The sequence below is a fragment of the Mirounga angustirostris genome, unplaced genomic scaffold (genome assembly GCF_029215605.1).
Source record: "Mirounga angustirostris isolate CCGP_5_RB_7025 unplaced genomic scaffold, mMirAng1.0.hap1 SCAF_11, whole genome shotgun sequence".
In the NCBI taxonomy this organism is placed as follows: domain Eukaryota; kingdom Metazoa; phylum Chordata; class Mammalia; order Carnivora; family Phocidae; genus Mirounga; species Mirounga angustirostris.
In genome coordinates this window covers 69350558-69368870 of record NW_026991719.1, presented here as the reverse complement: position 1 = coordinate 69368870, position 18313 = coordinate 69350558, and the positions used below count along the sequence as shown (strand labels likewise).

General features: G+C 35.5%; 1 protein-coding gene across 3 annotated transcripts in view; it reads left to right on the top strand.

Annotated features, from left to right (window-relative positions):
- HDX (highly divergent homeobox) overlaps positions 1–18313 on the top strand; it is a 261982-nt gene that overhangs the window by 30762 nt on the left and 212907 nt on the right. For all 3 annotated transcript variants that reach the window (XM_064574296.1, XM_045879926.2, XM_064574295.1), the window contains exons 2-3: positions 10950–11096; positions 16557–17672. In XM_064574296.1, coding sequence (XP_064430366.1) covers positions 10950–11096; positions 16557–17672 — 1263 coding nt within the window. The remainder of the gene's footprint in view (positions 1–10949; positions 11097–16556; positions 17673–18313) is intronic.

The window sequence follows — 18313 nt, the reverse complement described above, 5'->3', positions numbered from 1 at the left end:
TAAACTTACATAGAATATTGGTGAGAAAGCAAATTTTTACAGTCACTTTTTTTTAATGCATTTATTTATTTATTTTTTATTCTTATGTTAATCCCCATACATTACAACATTAGTTTTAGATGAAGTGTTCCATGATTCATTGTTTGTGCATAACACCCAGTGCTCCATGCAGAATGTGCCCTCCTCAATACCCACCACCAGGCTAACCCCTCCTCCCACCCCCCTCCCCTCAAGAACCCTCAGTTTGTTTTTCAGAGTCCATCGTCTCTCATGGTTCGTCTACCCCTCCGATTTCCCCCGCTTCATTCTTCCCCTCCCGCTACCTTCTTCTTCTTCTTTTTTTTTTCTTAACATATATTGCATTATTTGTTCCAGAGATACAGATCTGAGATTCAACAGTCTTGCACAATTCACAGCGCTTACCAGAGCACATACCCTCCCCAGTGTCTATCACCCAATCACCCCATCCCTCCCACCCCACCCCCCACTCCAGCAACCCTCAGTTTGTTTCCTGCAATTAAGAATTCCTCATATCAGTGAGATCATATGATACATGTCTTTCTCTGTTTGACTTATTTCACTCAACATAACACCCTCCAGTTCCATCCACGTTGTTGCAAATGGCAAGATGTCATTTCTTTTGATGGCTGCATAATATTCCATTGTATATATATACCACTTCTTCTTTATCCATTCATCTGTCGATGGACATCTTGGCTCTTTCCACAGTTTGGCTATTGTGGACATTGCTGCTATAAACATCGGGGTGCACGTACCCCTTCAGATCCCTACTTTTGTATCTTTGGGGTAAATACCCAGTAGTGCAATTGCTGGATCATATGGCAGCTCTATTTTCAACTTTTTGAGGAACCTCCATACAGTTTTCCAGAGTGGCTGCACCAGCTTGCATTCCCACCAACAGTGTAGGAGGGTTCCCCTTTCTCCACATCCCCGCCAACATCTGTCGTTTCCTGACTTGTTAATTTTAGCCATTCTGACTGGTGTGAGGTGGTATCTCATTGAGGTTTTGATTTGGATTTCCCTGATGCCGAGCGATATTGAGCACTTTTTCATGTGTCTGTTGGCCATTTGGATGGCTTCTTTGGAAAAATGTCTGTTCATGTCTTCTGCCCATTTCTTGATTGGATTCTTTGTTCTTTGGGTGTTGAGTTTGATGAATTCTTTATAGATTTTGGATACTAGCCCTTTATCTGATATGTCATTTGCAAATATCTTCTCCCATTCTGTCGGTTGTCTTTTGGTTTTGTTGACTGTTTCCTTTGCTTTGCAAAAGCTTTTTATCTTGATGAAGTCCCAATAGTTCATTTTTGCCCTTGCTTCCCTTGCCTTTGGCGATGTTTCTAGGAAGAAGTTGCTTCGGCTGAGGTCAAAGAGGTTGCTGCCTGTGTTCTCCTTGAGGATTTGGATGGACTCCTGTCTCACACTGAGGTCTTTCAACCATTTGGAGTCTATTTTTGTGTGTGGTGTAATAAGGAAATGGTCCAGTTTCATTCTTCTGCATGTGGCTATCCAATTTTCCCAACACCATTTGTTGAAGAGACTGTCTTTGTTCCATTGGACATTCTTTCCTGCTTTGTCAAAGATGAGTTGACCATAGAGTTGAGGGTCCATTTGTGGGCTCTCTATTCTGTTCCATTGATCTATGTGTCTGTTTTTGTGCCAGTACCATGCTGTCTTGATGATGACAGCTTTGTAATAGAGCTGGAAGTCCGGAATTGTGATGCCGCCGGCTTTGCTTTTCTTTTTCAACATTCCTCTGGCTATGCGGGGTCTTTTCTGGTTCCCTACAAATTTTAGGATTATTTGTTCCATTTCTTTGAAAAAAGTGGATGGTATTTTGATGGGGATTGCATTGAATGTGTAGATTGCTCTAGGTAGCATTGACATCTTCACAATATTTGTTCTTCCAGTCCATGAGCATGGAACGTTTTTCCATTTCTTTGTGTCTTCCTCAATTTCTTTCATGAGTATTTTATAGTTTTCTGAGTACAGATCCTTTGTCTCTTTGGTTAGATTTATTCCTAGGTATCTTATGGTTTTGGGTGCAATTGTAAATGGGGTCGACTCCTTAATTTCTCTTTCTTCTGTCTTGTTGTTGGTGTATAGGAATGCCACTGACTTCTGTGCATTGATTTTATATCCTGCCACTTTATTGAATTCCTGTATGAGTTCTAGCAGTTTTGGGGTGGAGTCTTTTGGGTTTTCCATATAAAGTATCATATCATCTGCAAAGAGTGAGAGTTTGACTTCTTCTTTGCCAATTTGGATGCCTTTGATTTCTTTTTGTTGTCTTATTGCTGTGGCTAGGACTTCCAATACTATGTTGAATAGCAGTGGTGATAGTGGACATCCCTGCCACGTTCCTGACCTTAGGGAAAAGCTCTCAGTTTTTCCCCATAGAGAATGATATTCGCTGTAGGTTTTTCATGGATGGCTTTTATGATATTGAGGTATGTACCCTCTATGCCTATACTCTGAAGGGTTTTGATCAAGAAAGGATGCTGTACTTTGTCAAAAGCTTTTTCTGCATCTATTGAGAGGATCATATGATTCTTGTTCTTTCTTTTGTTAATGTATTGTATCACATTGATTGATTTGCGGATGTTGAACCAACTTTGCAGCCCATTTTCCTTCCATTTCTATTTTTTGGAACAGTTTCAGAAGAATAGGTATTAATTCTTCTTTAAATGTTTGGTAGAATTCCTCTTGGAAGCCATCTGGCCCTGGGCTTTTGTTTTTTGGGAGATTTTTGATGACTGCTTCAATTTCCTTAGTGGTTATAGGTCTGTTCAGGTTTTCTATTTCTTCCTGGTTCAGTTTTGGTAGTTGATACATCTCTAGGAATGCCTCCATTTCTTCCAGGTTATCTAATTTGCTGGCATAGAGTTGCTCATAATATGTTCTTATAATTGTTCGTATTTCTTTGGTGTTGGTTGTGATCTGTCCTCTTTCATTCATGATTTTGTTGATTTGGGTCATTTCTCTTCTCTTTTTGATAAGTCTGGCCAGGGGTTTATCAATCTTGTTAATTCTTTCAAAGAACCAGCTCCTAGTTTCGTTGATCTGTTCTACTGTTCTTTTAGTTTCTATTTCATTGATTTCTGCTCTGATCTTTATTATTTCTCTTCTCCTGCTGGGTTTAGGCTTTATTTGCTGTTCTTTCTCCAACTCCTTTAGGTGGAGGGTTAGGTTGTGTACTTGACACCTTTCTTGTTTCTTGAGAAAGGCTTGTATTGCTATATACTTTCCTCTTAGGACTGCCTTTGCTGCATCCCAAAGATTTTGAATAGTTGTGTTTTCATTTTCATTGGTTTCCATGTATTTTTTTAATTCTTCTTTAATTTCCTGGTTGACCCATTCATTCTTCAGTAGGATGCTCTTTAACCTCCATGTATTTGAGTTCTTTCCAACTTCCCTCTTGTGATTGAGTTCTAGTTTCAAAGCATTGTGGTCTGAAAATAGGCAGGGAATGATCCCAATCTTTTGGTACCGGTTGAGACCTGATTTATGACCTAGGATGTGATCTATTCTGGAGAATGTTCCATGGGCACTAGAGAAGAATGTGTATTCCGTTGCTTTGGGGTGGAATGTTCTGAATATGTCTGTGAAGTCCATTTGGTCCAGTGTGTCATTTAAAGTCTTTATTTCCTTGTTGATCTTTTGCTTAGACGATCTGTCCATTTCAGTGAGGGGGGTGTTAAAGTCCCCCACTATTATTGTATTGTTGTCGATGTGTTTCTTTGCTTTTGTTATTAATTGCCTTATATAATTGGCTGCTCCCATGTTAGGGGCATAGATATTTACAATTGTTAGATCTTCTTGTTGGATAGATTCTTTAAGTAGGATATAATGTCCTTCCTCATCTCTTATTACAGTCTTTGGTTTAAAATCTAATTTGTCTGATATAAGGATTTCCACCGCAGCTTTCTTTTGGTGTCCATTAGCATGGTAAATGGTTTTCCACCCCCTCACTTTCAATCTGGGGGTGTCTTTGGGTTTAAAATGAGTCTCTTGCAGACAGCATATCGATGGGTCTTGTTTTTTAATCCAGTCTGATAGCCTGTGTCTTTTGATTGGGGCATTTAGCCCATTTACATTCAGGGTAACTATTGAAAGATAGTAATTTAGTGCCATTGTATTGCCTGTAAGGTGACTGTTACCGTATATTGTCTGTGTTCCTTTCTGGTCTATGTTGCTTTTCGGGTCTCTCTTTGCTTAGAGGACCCCTTTCAAGATTTCCTGTAGGGCTGGTTTTGTGTTTGCAAATTCCTTTAGTTTTTGTTTGTCCTGGAAGCTTTTTATCTCTCCTTCAATTTTCAATGACAACGTAGCTGGATATAGTATTCTTGGCTGCATATTTTTCTCATTTAGTGCTCTGAATATATCCTGCCAGTCCTTTCTGGCCTGCCAGGTCTCTGTGGATAGGTCTGTTGCCAATCTAATGTTTCTACCCTTGTAGGTTACATATCTCTTCTCCCGAGCTGCTTTCAGGATTTTCTCTTTGTCTATGAGACTCGTAAGTTTTACTATTAGATGTCGGGGTGTTGACCTATTTTTATTGATTTTGAGAGGGGTTCTCTGTGCTTCCTGGATTTTGATGCCTGTTTCCTTCCCCAAATTAGGTAAGTTCTCTGCTATAATTTGCTCCATTATACCTCTGCCCCTCTCTCTCTTTCTTCTTCTTCTGGGATCCCAATTATTCTAATGTTGTTTCGTCTTATGGTATTGCTTATCTCTCGAATTCTGCCCTCGTGTTCCAGTAGTTGTTTATCTCTCTTTTTCTCAGCTTCTTTATTTTCCATCATTTGGTCTTCTATATTACTGATTCTCTCTTCTGCCTCATTTGTTCTAGCAGTTAGCGCCTCCATTTTTGTTTGCACCTCATTAATAGCCTTTTTGATTTCTACTTGGTTGTATTTTAGTTCTTTTACTTCTCCAGAAAGGGTTTCTCTAATAACTTCCATATTTTTTTCAAGCCCAGCTAGTATCTTTAAAGTGATGATTCTGAACTCTAGATCTGACATCGTACTAATGTCCGTATTGAGTAGGTCCCTGGCAGTCGGTACTACCTCTTGTTCTTTTTGTTGAGGTGATTTTTTCCGTCTTGTCATTTTGTGCAGAGGAGAATAGACTAATGAGAGAACAAAATGCTAGCAGAGTGACAACGTCCCCAGAAAATATACTCTAAACAAATCAGAAAAGACCTGAAGCAGTGGGAAAAGAAAGGGAAAGAGAGAAAAAAGAAAAAGAAAAAAAAGAAAAAGATAAAGATAAAAACAAAAAGAAACAAAACAAAACAACAACAACAAAAAAATACCCCAGAATGTGATCAAATATGATCAGGCTGGTATATCGATCAGTGCCACACACTAGATTTGGGGTGTATTTTGGTCTTTTAGAAGAAAGTGCCTCCCAAAATTTTAAAGAAAGAAAAACTTATATATGTACAAAAATAAGGGTTGATATGATGAAGGGATGGAATATGACTGTAAAGATGGAAATTATAAAAAATTTTATAAAAGGAATTGATAAGAAGTTGTTTGAAAAAAGAAAGAAGAGGATTTAAAAAAAGAAAAAAGAAGAAAGGAAAAAAAAGGGAGAGGATGTGATCAGGCAGGGGAATAGAAAGCACCATATACTAGAGATTTAGGGTATATTTTAATCTGTTAGAAGAAACTATCTCAAAATTTTAAAGAGAGAACAACTTATATATATAAGCCAAAAATACGGGTAACTACTATGAAGGGATAGAATATGACTCTAAAAATGAAAAAGAAAAATGTTTTTTTTTTTTTTTTAAAAGGGATTGATGTTGGTTGAAAAAGGGAAAAAGAAAAATTCAAAAAGAAAAAAAAAGAAAAAAGACAGTTAAAAAAAATTAACTTTGAAAGACTAAAGAATCATGGTAAAAAAGCCATGAATTCTATGTGCAGTATTCCTCTAGCGCTGGAGTTCTGCCGTTCTCATTGATCAGTAAACTTGGTCTTGGCTGGCTGTTCTCGCTGATCTTCTGGGGAGGGGCCTGTTGCCGTGGTTTCCAAATGTCTCTGCCGGAGGCGGAATTGCCCCGCCCTTGCCCCCTCCCGGCTAAATAATCCGCCAGGGTTTGCTCTCCGGGGCTTTTGTTCCCTGCGAGCTTTCCGTACAGCTTTGGAGGCGGAGAGTGAAAATGGCGGCCTCCCAATCTCCGCCCCGTAGGAGCCGAGAACTCGGGGCCCCGCTCCTCAGTGAACCCCTAGAGAAAAGCCATCAGTCACTCCCGTCTCCCCGGTCTCCGGCCGCACTCCGTGCTCGCCCGGCCTGTGACCGCGCGTTTCTATCTCTGGCACCCGACCCCGGGTGGAGTCTCCAAACTCAGCAGATTCCTGCGGTGCACTCCCATGCGGCTCCTCCCGGGGGAGGAAGGTGAGTCTCCCCGGATCTGCCGCTTGTTGGGTCCCTGCTGGAGGAGCAGGGGCCCGACTGTGCCGCGGATCACGGTTTATGGCAACCCCGAGCTGAGAGCCCGCGCCTGGGCTCCGCCTCTGCAGCTGGCTTCCCTGCTCCGTTACCTGGGAGCTCTGCCACACTCAGGCACCCCCGGTCTTTCTGTGACCCCGAGGGTCCTGAGACCACACTGTCCCGGAGGGTTCCACCCCCCGCTTAGCCACCAGAGTGACGTCCCTCAGCGGAGCAGCCTTTTAAAAGTTCCGATTTTGTGCTCCGTGGTTCTATCACTTGCCAGAAGCGGCGGACGGAGGCCCCTCCCCCGCCGTCTATCCTCCCGAATATCGCCTCAGATTCACTTCTCCGCACGTCCTACCTTCCAGAAAGTGGTCGCTTTTCTGATGAGAGAGTTGTTGCTCTTCTTTTCTTCAATCTCCTGTTGAGTTTGTAGGTGTTCAGAATGGTTTGATCCCTATCCAGCTGAATTCCTGAGAGGAGACGAAATCCAGGTCTCCTACTCCTCCGCCATCTTGCTCCGCCCCCCAGTCACTTTTTTTTTTTTTAAAGATTTTATTTATTTATTTGAGAGAGAGAGAATGAGAGAGAGCACATGAGAGGGGGGAGGGTCAGAGGGAGAAGCAGACTCCCTGCTGAGTAGGCAGCCTGATGCGGGACTCGATCCTGGGACTCCAGGATCATGACCTGAGCCGAAGGCAGTCGCTTAACTGAGCCACCCAGACGCCCTACAGTCACTTTTGAAAACTGTTTAGTAGTTTCTTATAAAGTTAAATATACACTTACCATATGAAATCCCACTCTTACGTATTTACTCCAGAGAAATGAAAAGACATTTGCAGACAGAAACGTGCACACAAATGTTTTTTTTAATCAACTTTATTTACAGTAGCCAAGAACTTGGAAATTTCAAATGCCTTCCAATGGCTAAATGGATAAACTGTGGTATGTTCTATGCAATGGAATACTACTCTGCAATAGAAAGGAGAAAACTACTCATACAGACAACACAGAAAAATCTCAAATGCATTATGCTGAGTGAAAGATGTTAGTCTAAGAGGAATATGTACTCTCTTATTCCATTTATATATCATTCTTCAAAAGTCAAAATTATAGAACTGGGTTAGTTGTTGCCCAGGGCTGGGATGGCTAGAGGATTTAATTATAAAGGAGCAGCATAAGGGAATTTTTTTGGAGTGATGGGTCTGTTTTGTATCTTGGTTGTGGTGGTAGTTTCATTAATATATATGTTTGTCCTAACTCATAAAACTGTATACCAAAAAGAGTGAAATTAACTATATATAAATTTAAAAGTGAATAATAATAACGGATAAAAAGAGCAATACTAAAAGAGATGTATTGGTCAAATTAAAGACATTCAAAATGTTTTATTAACCTAGGTGCAACTCTTTGTAAACAAACAAACAAAAAATCAGTGGTTTTCCTAAAATTGAAACTTTTAATATTGGAAAGAATGTGTTATATTTGACTTGGTGATGATTTTATAGACCCAACCCATTTTTATAATCAGTTTCCCAAGAATGATACTTAGGAGTAAAATTTTTTGATATTTTTCAAATGATTTAAGACATTATTAGGGCATTACTAGATCTGGGCTTATGTATGACATCAGATATATAAGAAAAATATTATGTAGAAATTCAGCTGAAATGTTCCCATGTGAAAATATGGCCTAAGCTATGTGATACTGCTAAGGGGAAGTCATTCTTAGAAGCTTCATTTTTCAAGTACTCCTGAGGCAATAAATTTATAATATTTTACTCATTGCTCTGCTTGTTTGAATAGAACACACTGAGCATAATCCTTTCAGTGGTTCAGGATTTTTATTAAAACACTGAATCCTAAAGCTGAGAGCAACCTGAGAAATCCCATATCTGAATATGATAGATAAAGTGAAGGGCGTAGTCATACTTACAAATATGTTTATAACTATAGCATGCTTTACAATTTAAAAAAAAAATGAGCTCACATATCCTAAATTATTTGTAAAAACCAGACTAGTAGGTAGAACATGTCATATATTCTAGCATTTTACAAATTAGGAAATAGAGGGTCATAAAAATTAAATGACTTACACACTAGTCCACAGTGGAGCTAAGTGTAGCACACAGGTCATCTTATTCCTATGGGCTGTCATGTCCTAAGTGAGTGGCACATTGCAAAGAGTATTAGATTAGTAAATCTTGGGGTAAGGCTAAATGACTTGTTATTTCAGTATTTAATTCCTTAATTCAGTTACCCTCCATACCTCAACCCAACAAACTTCAATTTCCATGAAACCAATAGCTTGCCCTTTTATTTCCACAGAAATAAGAACCCAACTTTTAAAATGAAGGTTTTTACAATTCTCTTCCTGATTTTTGTGTAAATGATTAGTAACTTTGTCTATGCAGTCATTCAATATCTTGCCACTTAATAGACCAAGATAACTAGGGTAGGTAGAGATAATGACAAGTTATCTTGCTTATAAGGTTTTATCTAGTGTTGTGATGAAGAATAAATGTCCTATAATTTGAAAGAAAAACATTAGATCTCTTGAGCGAGGTGGCCTTCCTGCTATTGCTATGAATTTAAGGGAAAAACTAAAAAGGTCACAGCATTGTCTACTGTCAAGAATGTAGACTTCAGAAATCGTTTAGTACTCAGCATCTATATTTGGCTATTAGTATCAGTGAAGAAGAACCTGCTGTGTTTTTTAGTGCTTATATCATACTTGAGTACATGTAATTGTTGTAGCTAGCCAATAGGTAAACGTTCATATATTTTACAGCAGGTATTGTCACACATGAGGATCACTCATATCTTGTACTCTAGGATTTTTTATTTTTGTAGTTACAGCCCTGCAGAGAAGGATCAGAGCCATTACCCTCATTATGCATTAATGAAATGGAAGTTTATGGCCCTCCTCAGAACTCATTCCAAAAAACCTTGCTTCTAAACCCACACCGGATGACATATTTTAGGTATTTGCCCTCTGCCTCCCAGCTCCTCTCTTGACTGTAGCTGAATTATTTAGGAAAAGGAATCCCAAATTGCTGTGAAAGGTGACAGCCATGATAGTAAATGTTGCTTTGATGGATATCATCACTACCTTCTGGCCCAAAAATTCTTTAAAATTTGGTCACACTGCAGAATGCAATCCCCTTCAGAAAGTAGTGGAGTTACTTTGTTCCTGAAAGTTTCAGGGAGAAACTCTACTCATCTTTCCTGTGTCCTCTGCCACATCTGATTTTCTCTAATTGGATTTCTTAACATTAGATAAGAAGATGTTTGTGTGGGCAAGAAAATAAGTCAGGTGTACAAATGGCAATAGACAGTTATATGGCTGTCTTTAATTTCTTTATTGTTCAACATATTCAGAGAAAGGACAATTATTTTTATTTCCACATCAGTGTACTTTGTTGTTTCCATACCCAGTATACTAGAATGCTTTCTGTTTGGTTTGGCTTTATAGTGTTTCTGTTGCTGTTTTCCTAATTTTGAAGGGACAATTTCCTTGGGAAGGGTTTTCTTTCTGTCAGCTTTTAGGAATGACAATTTCAGTATGAACACTTCTAATAAGAACCAGAAGTTGCCTTAATCTAATTACAAGGGTTCTTTTTTATAAAATGCACTACTAGAATTCATCCTTTTTAAGAAAAAAAGAGTTTGACCTGCTTTTTATTGTGAGTTTCACAGGTTGTTTTCTCTTAATATTAAACACTTTGTGTATTGGCAGAAAGGATAAAGTACATTTTTAAATTTTTTTTGTATAATTATGATGCTGTCAATTTAATTAAAAGTACATATTTTTACGTGGTTTACTTTTAGTAAAATGCACATGATTTTGAACTTTGATTTATATACTATAGTTATTAAAATAATTATTTTGGTTAGTATTGCCTAAAGCAGAGATATTTTGAGTCACCAACACTTCCTGTTTATTTTTAAGCTTTTTAAGAGAGGTTTTGTTTTAATATGTATATGAAGAACCCCTTTATTCAAGAAAGGAAAAATAAAAGCCATCCCTTTGTTTCAGACCACAATTTCTGGCTGTAAGACATATGCCAGATGCCTTGTTTGACAAAGAACAGTGAGTGTTCCTGTTGATAACTGACCATGAATATATGGCTACCACCATCTCTGGCTTTACTAGCCATAAATATTTATTTCATCGAAAGAACCTTTATTTCCCAATGTACTGACACTAACCAGGTAGGGTTTTCCTCTCTCTCTCTCTCTTTTTTTTGTCCTTAAAGTTGTTACTTTTTCTGAACAAATTTAATAAATGTTTGCATTATATATAATTTTCAGTTAGAACCTGTTTCCCTTTGGCACACAAATTATTACCCATTACTGGGAATTAGTTCAATTAAATAAATCTTGCAATTTTGAAGCGCTGAAACTGTATAAAAAATGGAAGCATGCAAATTCTGCATACACCCAATTCTTACTCCAATTTTCAGAGTATCTTCTTTTATTTTTAGATGAATCTACGTTCTGTATTTACTGTAGAACAACAAAGGATTTTACAGCGTTATTATGAAAATGGAATGACAAATCAAAGTAAAAATTGCTTTCAGCTCATATTACAGTGTGCACAGGAGACTAAGCTGGACTTCAGTGTAGTCAGGGTAAGTATTGAGGTCGTAATTCTTGAATTTATAGCTTTTTATAAGTGATAATTGCTTAACACGAGAAAAACCATCAGAGTATGGAGTCCTTAACTTTATAAACAGTTTCATTTCCCTGGTATAAAAATACTACTTTTTAAAAAATAATAGGTAGAGCTAATCATTTAGTATGTATTTGTTTCTGTAAATACCTTGAAGACACTAAAACTTTTGCATCATAAACATAGCTTTAAAAACTCCCAATCCTTTGAACTAATGAATATTTTTAAGATTAGTTGCTTATCCTGTGCCTTCTTTAAACCCAGGGTTAATCTGGAGATAACCCGCCAAAATGATATCAGTAACACAGACATTTACCAAGGGACTATCGTGTACCCAGCATATTTTCTTGGTGTATTTGAACTTTTTTATCAGGCATTTCTGACTTCAGTATTTTTGTCTTTTTAAGGAAAACCTGGCTTTTTTTATGAACACCCACTCCTTTTTCTAAGTAAAATGCATATATTTTAGTGGATTAGTTAATGAGTAGGAAACAAGAAATCCCATGGGAGAAAATTTTCCTTTATCAAAACCATAGTAATTCAGCTGTAAAAATCAGAGCCCTTAAACTTCTGTGAAAGGCAATGAGAAGGTGATAGAGAGGAGACAAGAGATAAATCTAACAGAATTAGTTACAGATTTTATTGAGTGCATAGGTCCTTTCATGTGTGTCTGAACATGGTACAAATACTCCTGGCTTGAAAACTTATGGATTCAAAGATTGGCAGCTTTCTCATCCTTGTCATTCATTAGGCTAATTTGTCAAAGAGAAAGGACATCTGTTTTTAGGTTTATGTTTCTTTTAGAGGAACTTTCAAAAGACCCTAAATATAAAAAGCTCTTGATAAGCAGAATTCTTTGGAAAATCTATTTCTTAAAGACTAAAGGATATATTCACCTTTGAACAGGGAATTATGACACCAATTCTAGGGGTGAAATATCACAGGATATCGGTTTTTCATGTGCTGTGATCAACCATTATATTCAGATTCGTGTAAGAATTAGAAATATCTTCTATTTATAAATTCCCTATTTGAATTTACAGCTCGATTTTCTTCTTTACTATGAACCCTAGACTTTTTAATGTTTTTTTTTTTTTTTTTTTTGGTACCAGATTTGGTAAAATTGTGCATAAGATAAGAGAAAGTATGTTTTAAGGTCAAAGGTTGTCCTTTTAGTAAATTCAAGTCCCTATTTCCCCTTAGTAAATCTCATAGAAAAATGTTTAATTTCTTAGAAAAAATAAATGTGTAATATTTCAAATTGATGAGATGGGTTTTATAAGTACAAACTCATTTTTTGGGAGTAAATTTTTTTCTTTTTTCCTCTTATTTCTTCTTCTTTTTTTCTTTTATTTTACCATTACTTAAAAGTGAAAAGCCTTCTCAGACAGCTGCTTATGGACTATGTGACCTTTCGTATTTCCAGTTTGTTATTGCAATTTCCCCCCAATAACTTACTTGATTGTACTTGAATATTGACAGTGCTGAAATACAAGGATCTATATTTATGCTCCAAATGGTATGAAATCTAAAACAATTAGAATGAGGGAAATCAATTCCTAGATTGTAAACTTACAAGTAAAATATTATTTAAGTTTTAAGGAATTGTCTAAAACAGATTCATTCTCTCTGTTCTAAAAGAGTGTAAGTTGTATAGAAATTCAGTCTCCCTAATCTAAATTCCAACACAATTTTGGTGGCTTTCTCCAGTCTGAGAAGAGAGTTGTTTATAGACTCATCATTCTATAACCTCCCCTGCCTTCAATATTTTGCTAGGTCTATATGTTCTACTTGAAAGAGACTTTTCTTTATTATTTTAATATAGTATTTATTGTGTTTTTCCTCAGAACCCTCCCATGGTACTGAGAACCTGATCCCAATGTAAAATGAACTTAAAAGGCTAAAACATCCATGCAAAAAATAGAGTAAATGAACAGAGAATCAAAGAAGGAGGTATAGAAAAAGGAAAACATGTTTGGAGACAGTGAATTTCATTTGATCTTAGCCAGAAGGCTGAGAAGCAATGGAGACTGAATTTCAAAGAGAGAATTAAAAGAGAATTTTATGAACTGGTGACCTAATGTCTTTCTTTTTTATGTAGTATTGCTTTGTTAGCTATAGACCCCAAATTCTCATCATATCAATTTTGTTTGACCCATTTTCTCTCTCAACAAATGAGGCTTTTGGAATGAGAATCATTTATATTCTACAAGCACTGGTAATTTTTGGATCCTGTAACTGAATGGCTTTAAGAGAAAATTAATTCAGTTATTGGGAATGCTCAGGCAATAAATTTTCCTTATTTTCAGAATTTTAAAAATATTTCTTAAGTATACCTTTTCTCACTTTAACTTCAAAGGAAAATATTGAAAATCATTGAACCCTTACTTTTTGACTCAGAGTTTCATTATGAAAATAAATTATTGCATTGTGCTATAAAGTAATAATGCTCATAACATGGTAAGCTATATGGGGTGATTTTCTCCTTCACTAAAGAACTCCAAAATATTCAATTATTTCTCATATTAATTCTCTTATGTTGTTTCTTCTCCTTTTTATTGAGCAAAATTTCATGGACATTCTGTTTCAGTGCTATCAATTTGCCTCCAATAGCAATCTCTGTCACCAATGCTCTGCTTATTTTGTTATTTCTAATTTGTTATAGATTAGAATACCAGATTTGGTGAAATCCTATATAAACTAAGAGAGAGTGTGTTTTAAGGTCAAGGGTTGTGCTTTTAATAAGGTACATGTATCCTGTGATATCTGTGTTGGCTGTGTTCTGGACAAGTGAAATTGTTAGATAGCTGAGCTTCATATGCACATGATATTCTAGTGCATTTTACTTTTTTATGAGTATGTAATTTAAATATCTAAAAACTATATAAGTAACTATATGTAGAAATATATTACAAATTTATGGCTTATTTTAATAGTTTTACAGTCCATTATATATGTGAATGATTACAGTTCATTATATATATTACAGTTCATTATATATATGTGAACTATTAAAATAAGCCATAAATTTGCAATTCACTAAGATCACTCTTAAACTTCCTGCATTAAGGTATTTATAGTAATGAGAACATTTATTCGTTTTCTTAGAAATATTGCCCAGAGCTGCCCTCCAGATGTAGTACTTCTTGAGTTCAAATGTTACAAATTCACTATGCTTGAAAGTTGTTAAGTGTAATGATTGTACATTTTTTAAAACTATGAACAAATGCATTATGCTTCCTATGCATATTTTACATACTTGAAAAGCCATGATACAGTAACTTATTTTGAATATTTGTAAAATTCACCTTTTTGAACCATACCTTGAAATTATATTTATCCAAAAATATTTCTATTTAAATATTTCTTTTGAGTATATATTTTAAAACCTTTCACTTTTTCTACTCTGACTCCTTCTCCTTTGACATTTATATTTATTTATCCCTCTGCTTGTAATTCTCACCTCTGCCATTTAGTATAAAACTAAATTAGAGTGAGTTTAAAATTCCCATAGCCTCATGTGAAGCAAAATTGAGCATCTACATCTCTGGAACATTTTCCTTGTTAGAGAAATACTAATTATAAAAATAAAATGGCCAACAAAGATAACCATTTCAGAAGTTTCTTGCCATAGTAGAAGGAGAATGTGCTTTGAGGTCAAGTAAAATTGATTTTGAATCATTGCTCCATCACTTGCTGACAGGATATCCTTCTATAAGCTAGTTAATATTTCTGAAAATCAGTTTTTTTCATTTGAACAATTAGAAAAAATAATCAAAGAAGCTAACATATATAAAACATATATGGGGATTCAATACATGTTAGCTTTTATTTATAGTATTACAGCAACATTAATGTTGTATATTTTATAAACATCAAAAACTGAGAAATTTTTGTGGTCTTCAAAAACACATCACATAAAAGTTAACCAAATACACCCTGCACTATGTTTGTGAAAGGCTAGTTTATTTAATATTTTCCCTTATTTTATTTTTTAAAAAATTTGTAATAGATTAATGTGTTTTGGTAGTTTATAATATGGTATGCATTTTAAAATAGTTATAAAGTTTACTGATCACATTATGGAATGTAATATTTCTTATTGCATATTTCTTATTGTATAATCATGATTCAGTGTAATACTACTAAAGTACATATTTTGTAATCAAACCTGAATGCCAACCTCTTGTATTATTTTTATTAATAATGATTTTTCTGTTTATAAAAGTAATACACTTACTTTATAAAATTTGGTAGAGAAAAATATAAAGAAGGAAATAACTACCATAAATTAATGACAAACTGGGAAAAATATTTGCAACTTGTGACAAAGTGTTGCTATCTCTAGTAAAAAAATTGCTTTTATAAATCAATTTAAAAAGATAAATACCCCAATTTAAAAATGAGTAAAATTAATAGATAAGCAATTTTATTAAAGTAATATAGTAACCATAGAAATTCAAATGAAAGCAACAATTATATACCTTATATTAGCTCCTAGGCTAGTAAATACTACAAAAAGATAATGCAAAATATTGTTGAGGGTGTGGAGAAACCAGAACTCTTATACGTTGGAGGGTATTTTGAAAGTATCAAAAAGCCCAACACTTTCCCTTCTAGGATAGCATTCTTTTTTTTTTTAGTACATCATTAGTTTTTGATATAATGTTCAATGATTAATTAGCACAAAGATGTATATACAATGACATGTATTTTAGTATGGTTTATAATAGTGAATAATTCTAAAAATAACCCAATAATATCTTGCAATATTAAATTAACCAAGTCATGATATATTCATAGAACAGAAGTTGTTAAACCTGAAGATTATAAGTTTGTTTAATAATACTATGAACATTTTCCAATGTCATTAAATGTCCTACTTTAGTATGCTTCCAAGTTTTCACTATTAAATATATGATGAACATAATTGCATATAAACTTTGTATATATCTATGAATATTTTAAGGATAAATTCCTAGAAATGGATTTATTAGGTCAAGGGATATAAACATTTTTAGGATTCTTGCTATAGATTAATTGAATGGATTTTGAGGAAAGAAGCAATAATACAATTCTGTTACCAAAGTTCCTAGATATTTATTAAGAGCAAGTTCTTGAACATGTCTGACCTTATACTTTATTTTTACTTTTTTACCGTATACTTTAGTTACTTTTTCTTTTATTGTATCTTTTTTGCTTTATTTATTTTATTTATTTTATTATTTATTTTTGTTTTTATTTTTTTAAATTCAATTAGCCAACATATAGTACATCATTTGTTTTTGATGTAGTGTCTTAAATTCGTATAGGCCTTACTACTATGACAAATGAGAATACAATTTATCACATTGAAAGTGTTTTTTCCTATTTTTTTTTGTTAAGAACATTTCCATATTGTCATTTTTTATCATTACAGACGTGGGTTGGCAATAAGAGAAGAAAAATGAGTAGTAAGAATTCTGAATCAGGAGCAGCAACAACAGGAACTCTTCCTGGTACCTCTTTGACATCTCCAGACATTACAGTCAGGAATGTAGTTAACATCACTCGGCCGTCAAGCCAACAGTCTTCTTGGACATCTGCCAATAATGATGTCATTGTAAGTGGCACATACAGTCCATCAAGTTCATCAAGTAGGCAAGGGACAACCAAACATTCAGATACACAACTTACAGAAGCACATAAAATTCCTATTCAGAAAACAGCCAGTAAAAATGATACTGAATTTCAGTTGCACATTCCTGTTCAAAGACAAGTAGCACACTGTAAAAATGCCTCTCTGCTCTTAGGTGAAAAAACAATTATCTTGTCAAGACAGACAAGTGTGCTAAATGCTGGAAATTCAGTATACAGTCACACAAAGAAAAACTATGGAAGCTCTTCAATGCAAGCCTCTGAGGTGATGGTACCTCAAAAGCCACCTGTGTGCCACCGACCTTGCAAAATTGAACCAGTTGGAGTTCAAAGGTCATATAAGCCTGAACACACAGGTCTAGCATCGCATAACTTATGTGGGCAAAAGCCACCTATTAGAGACCCTTACTGTAGAACACAAAACTTGGAAATCCGTGAGGTATTTTCACTGGCTGTTAGTGATTACCCCCAGAGAATCCTGGGAGGAAATGCTCCACGGAAGCCTAGTTCAGCAGAAGGAACTTGTTTGTCCATTGCAATGGAGACTGGAGATGCTGATGATGAGTATGCCAAAGAGGAAGAGTTGGCATCTATGGGAGCACAGATACCAAGCTACTCAAGATTTTATGAAAGTGGCAGATCCCTTGGAACAGAGAACCAAAGTACACCATTGCCTGGACCAGGAAGAAATATGCCAAATTCACAAATGGTGAATATTAGAGATTTGTCAGACAATGTACTGTATCAAAACAGAGACTACCATTTGACACCACGGACCTCATTACATACAGTAGCTACCACAATGTACAGTAATACAAATCCATCACGGAGTAATTTTTCTTCACATTTTGCATCATCAAACCAATTGAGGTTATCACAAAACCAAAACAATTACCAGGTAAAGTATGCATTTATTTTATAAAAGTTTTTAAAAAGTTTTTAAAAAGTTTTGTTTGGTATAAAAAGCTGTGTTTGATATACAGTTAAACATGAGACCTGGCTCACTTAACTCCTATTTTGAAGTAATTTGAGAATTTTTGCTTCAAAGTGGTGGTTTGGGACCTTTGAAGAATCTTGTGCTTTCTTTGTCATGTTTAAAATGGTGAATTTTCCCCCAATGGAATATAAAAATGGAAGCTTTCTCCTGACATTTAAAACTCTTTTGTTCAGGAAATAGTAGTCTTATGGGAAGCATGGCATTTCCCATCACTAAAATAGGACTAAATTGATTCTTCTCAGCCCCTTTAACATAGATTATTCCCATAATGGCTTTTAGTTGAAGTTTGGGAAGCTGTCACCAGATGAGTGGTGCTTTCTGTGGATACATGGCAAGGCAAGTCAGTCATTTCCCCAAGAGATGATGGCTAAGAAGTCAGAGTATGCAGTAATTCAGCCAACTGCTTTTTCTAAAAGTAAATGCTTTCCTAAAACATCAAGTGGAACGTTGATCAAGTTTTAAAAGTGTTTCTAGGGAAGAGACATTCAGAGTAAAATTTAAAGCAACTTTAGTCCTGTGCAAAAAATAAATATTATTTCTTC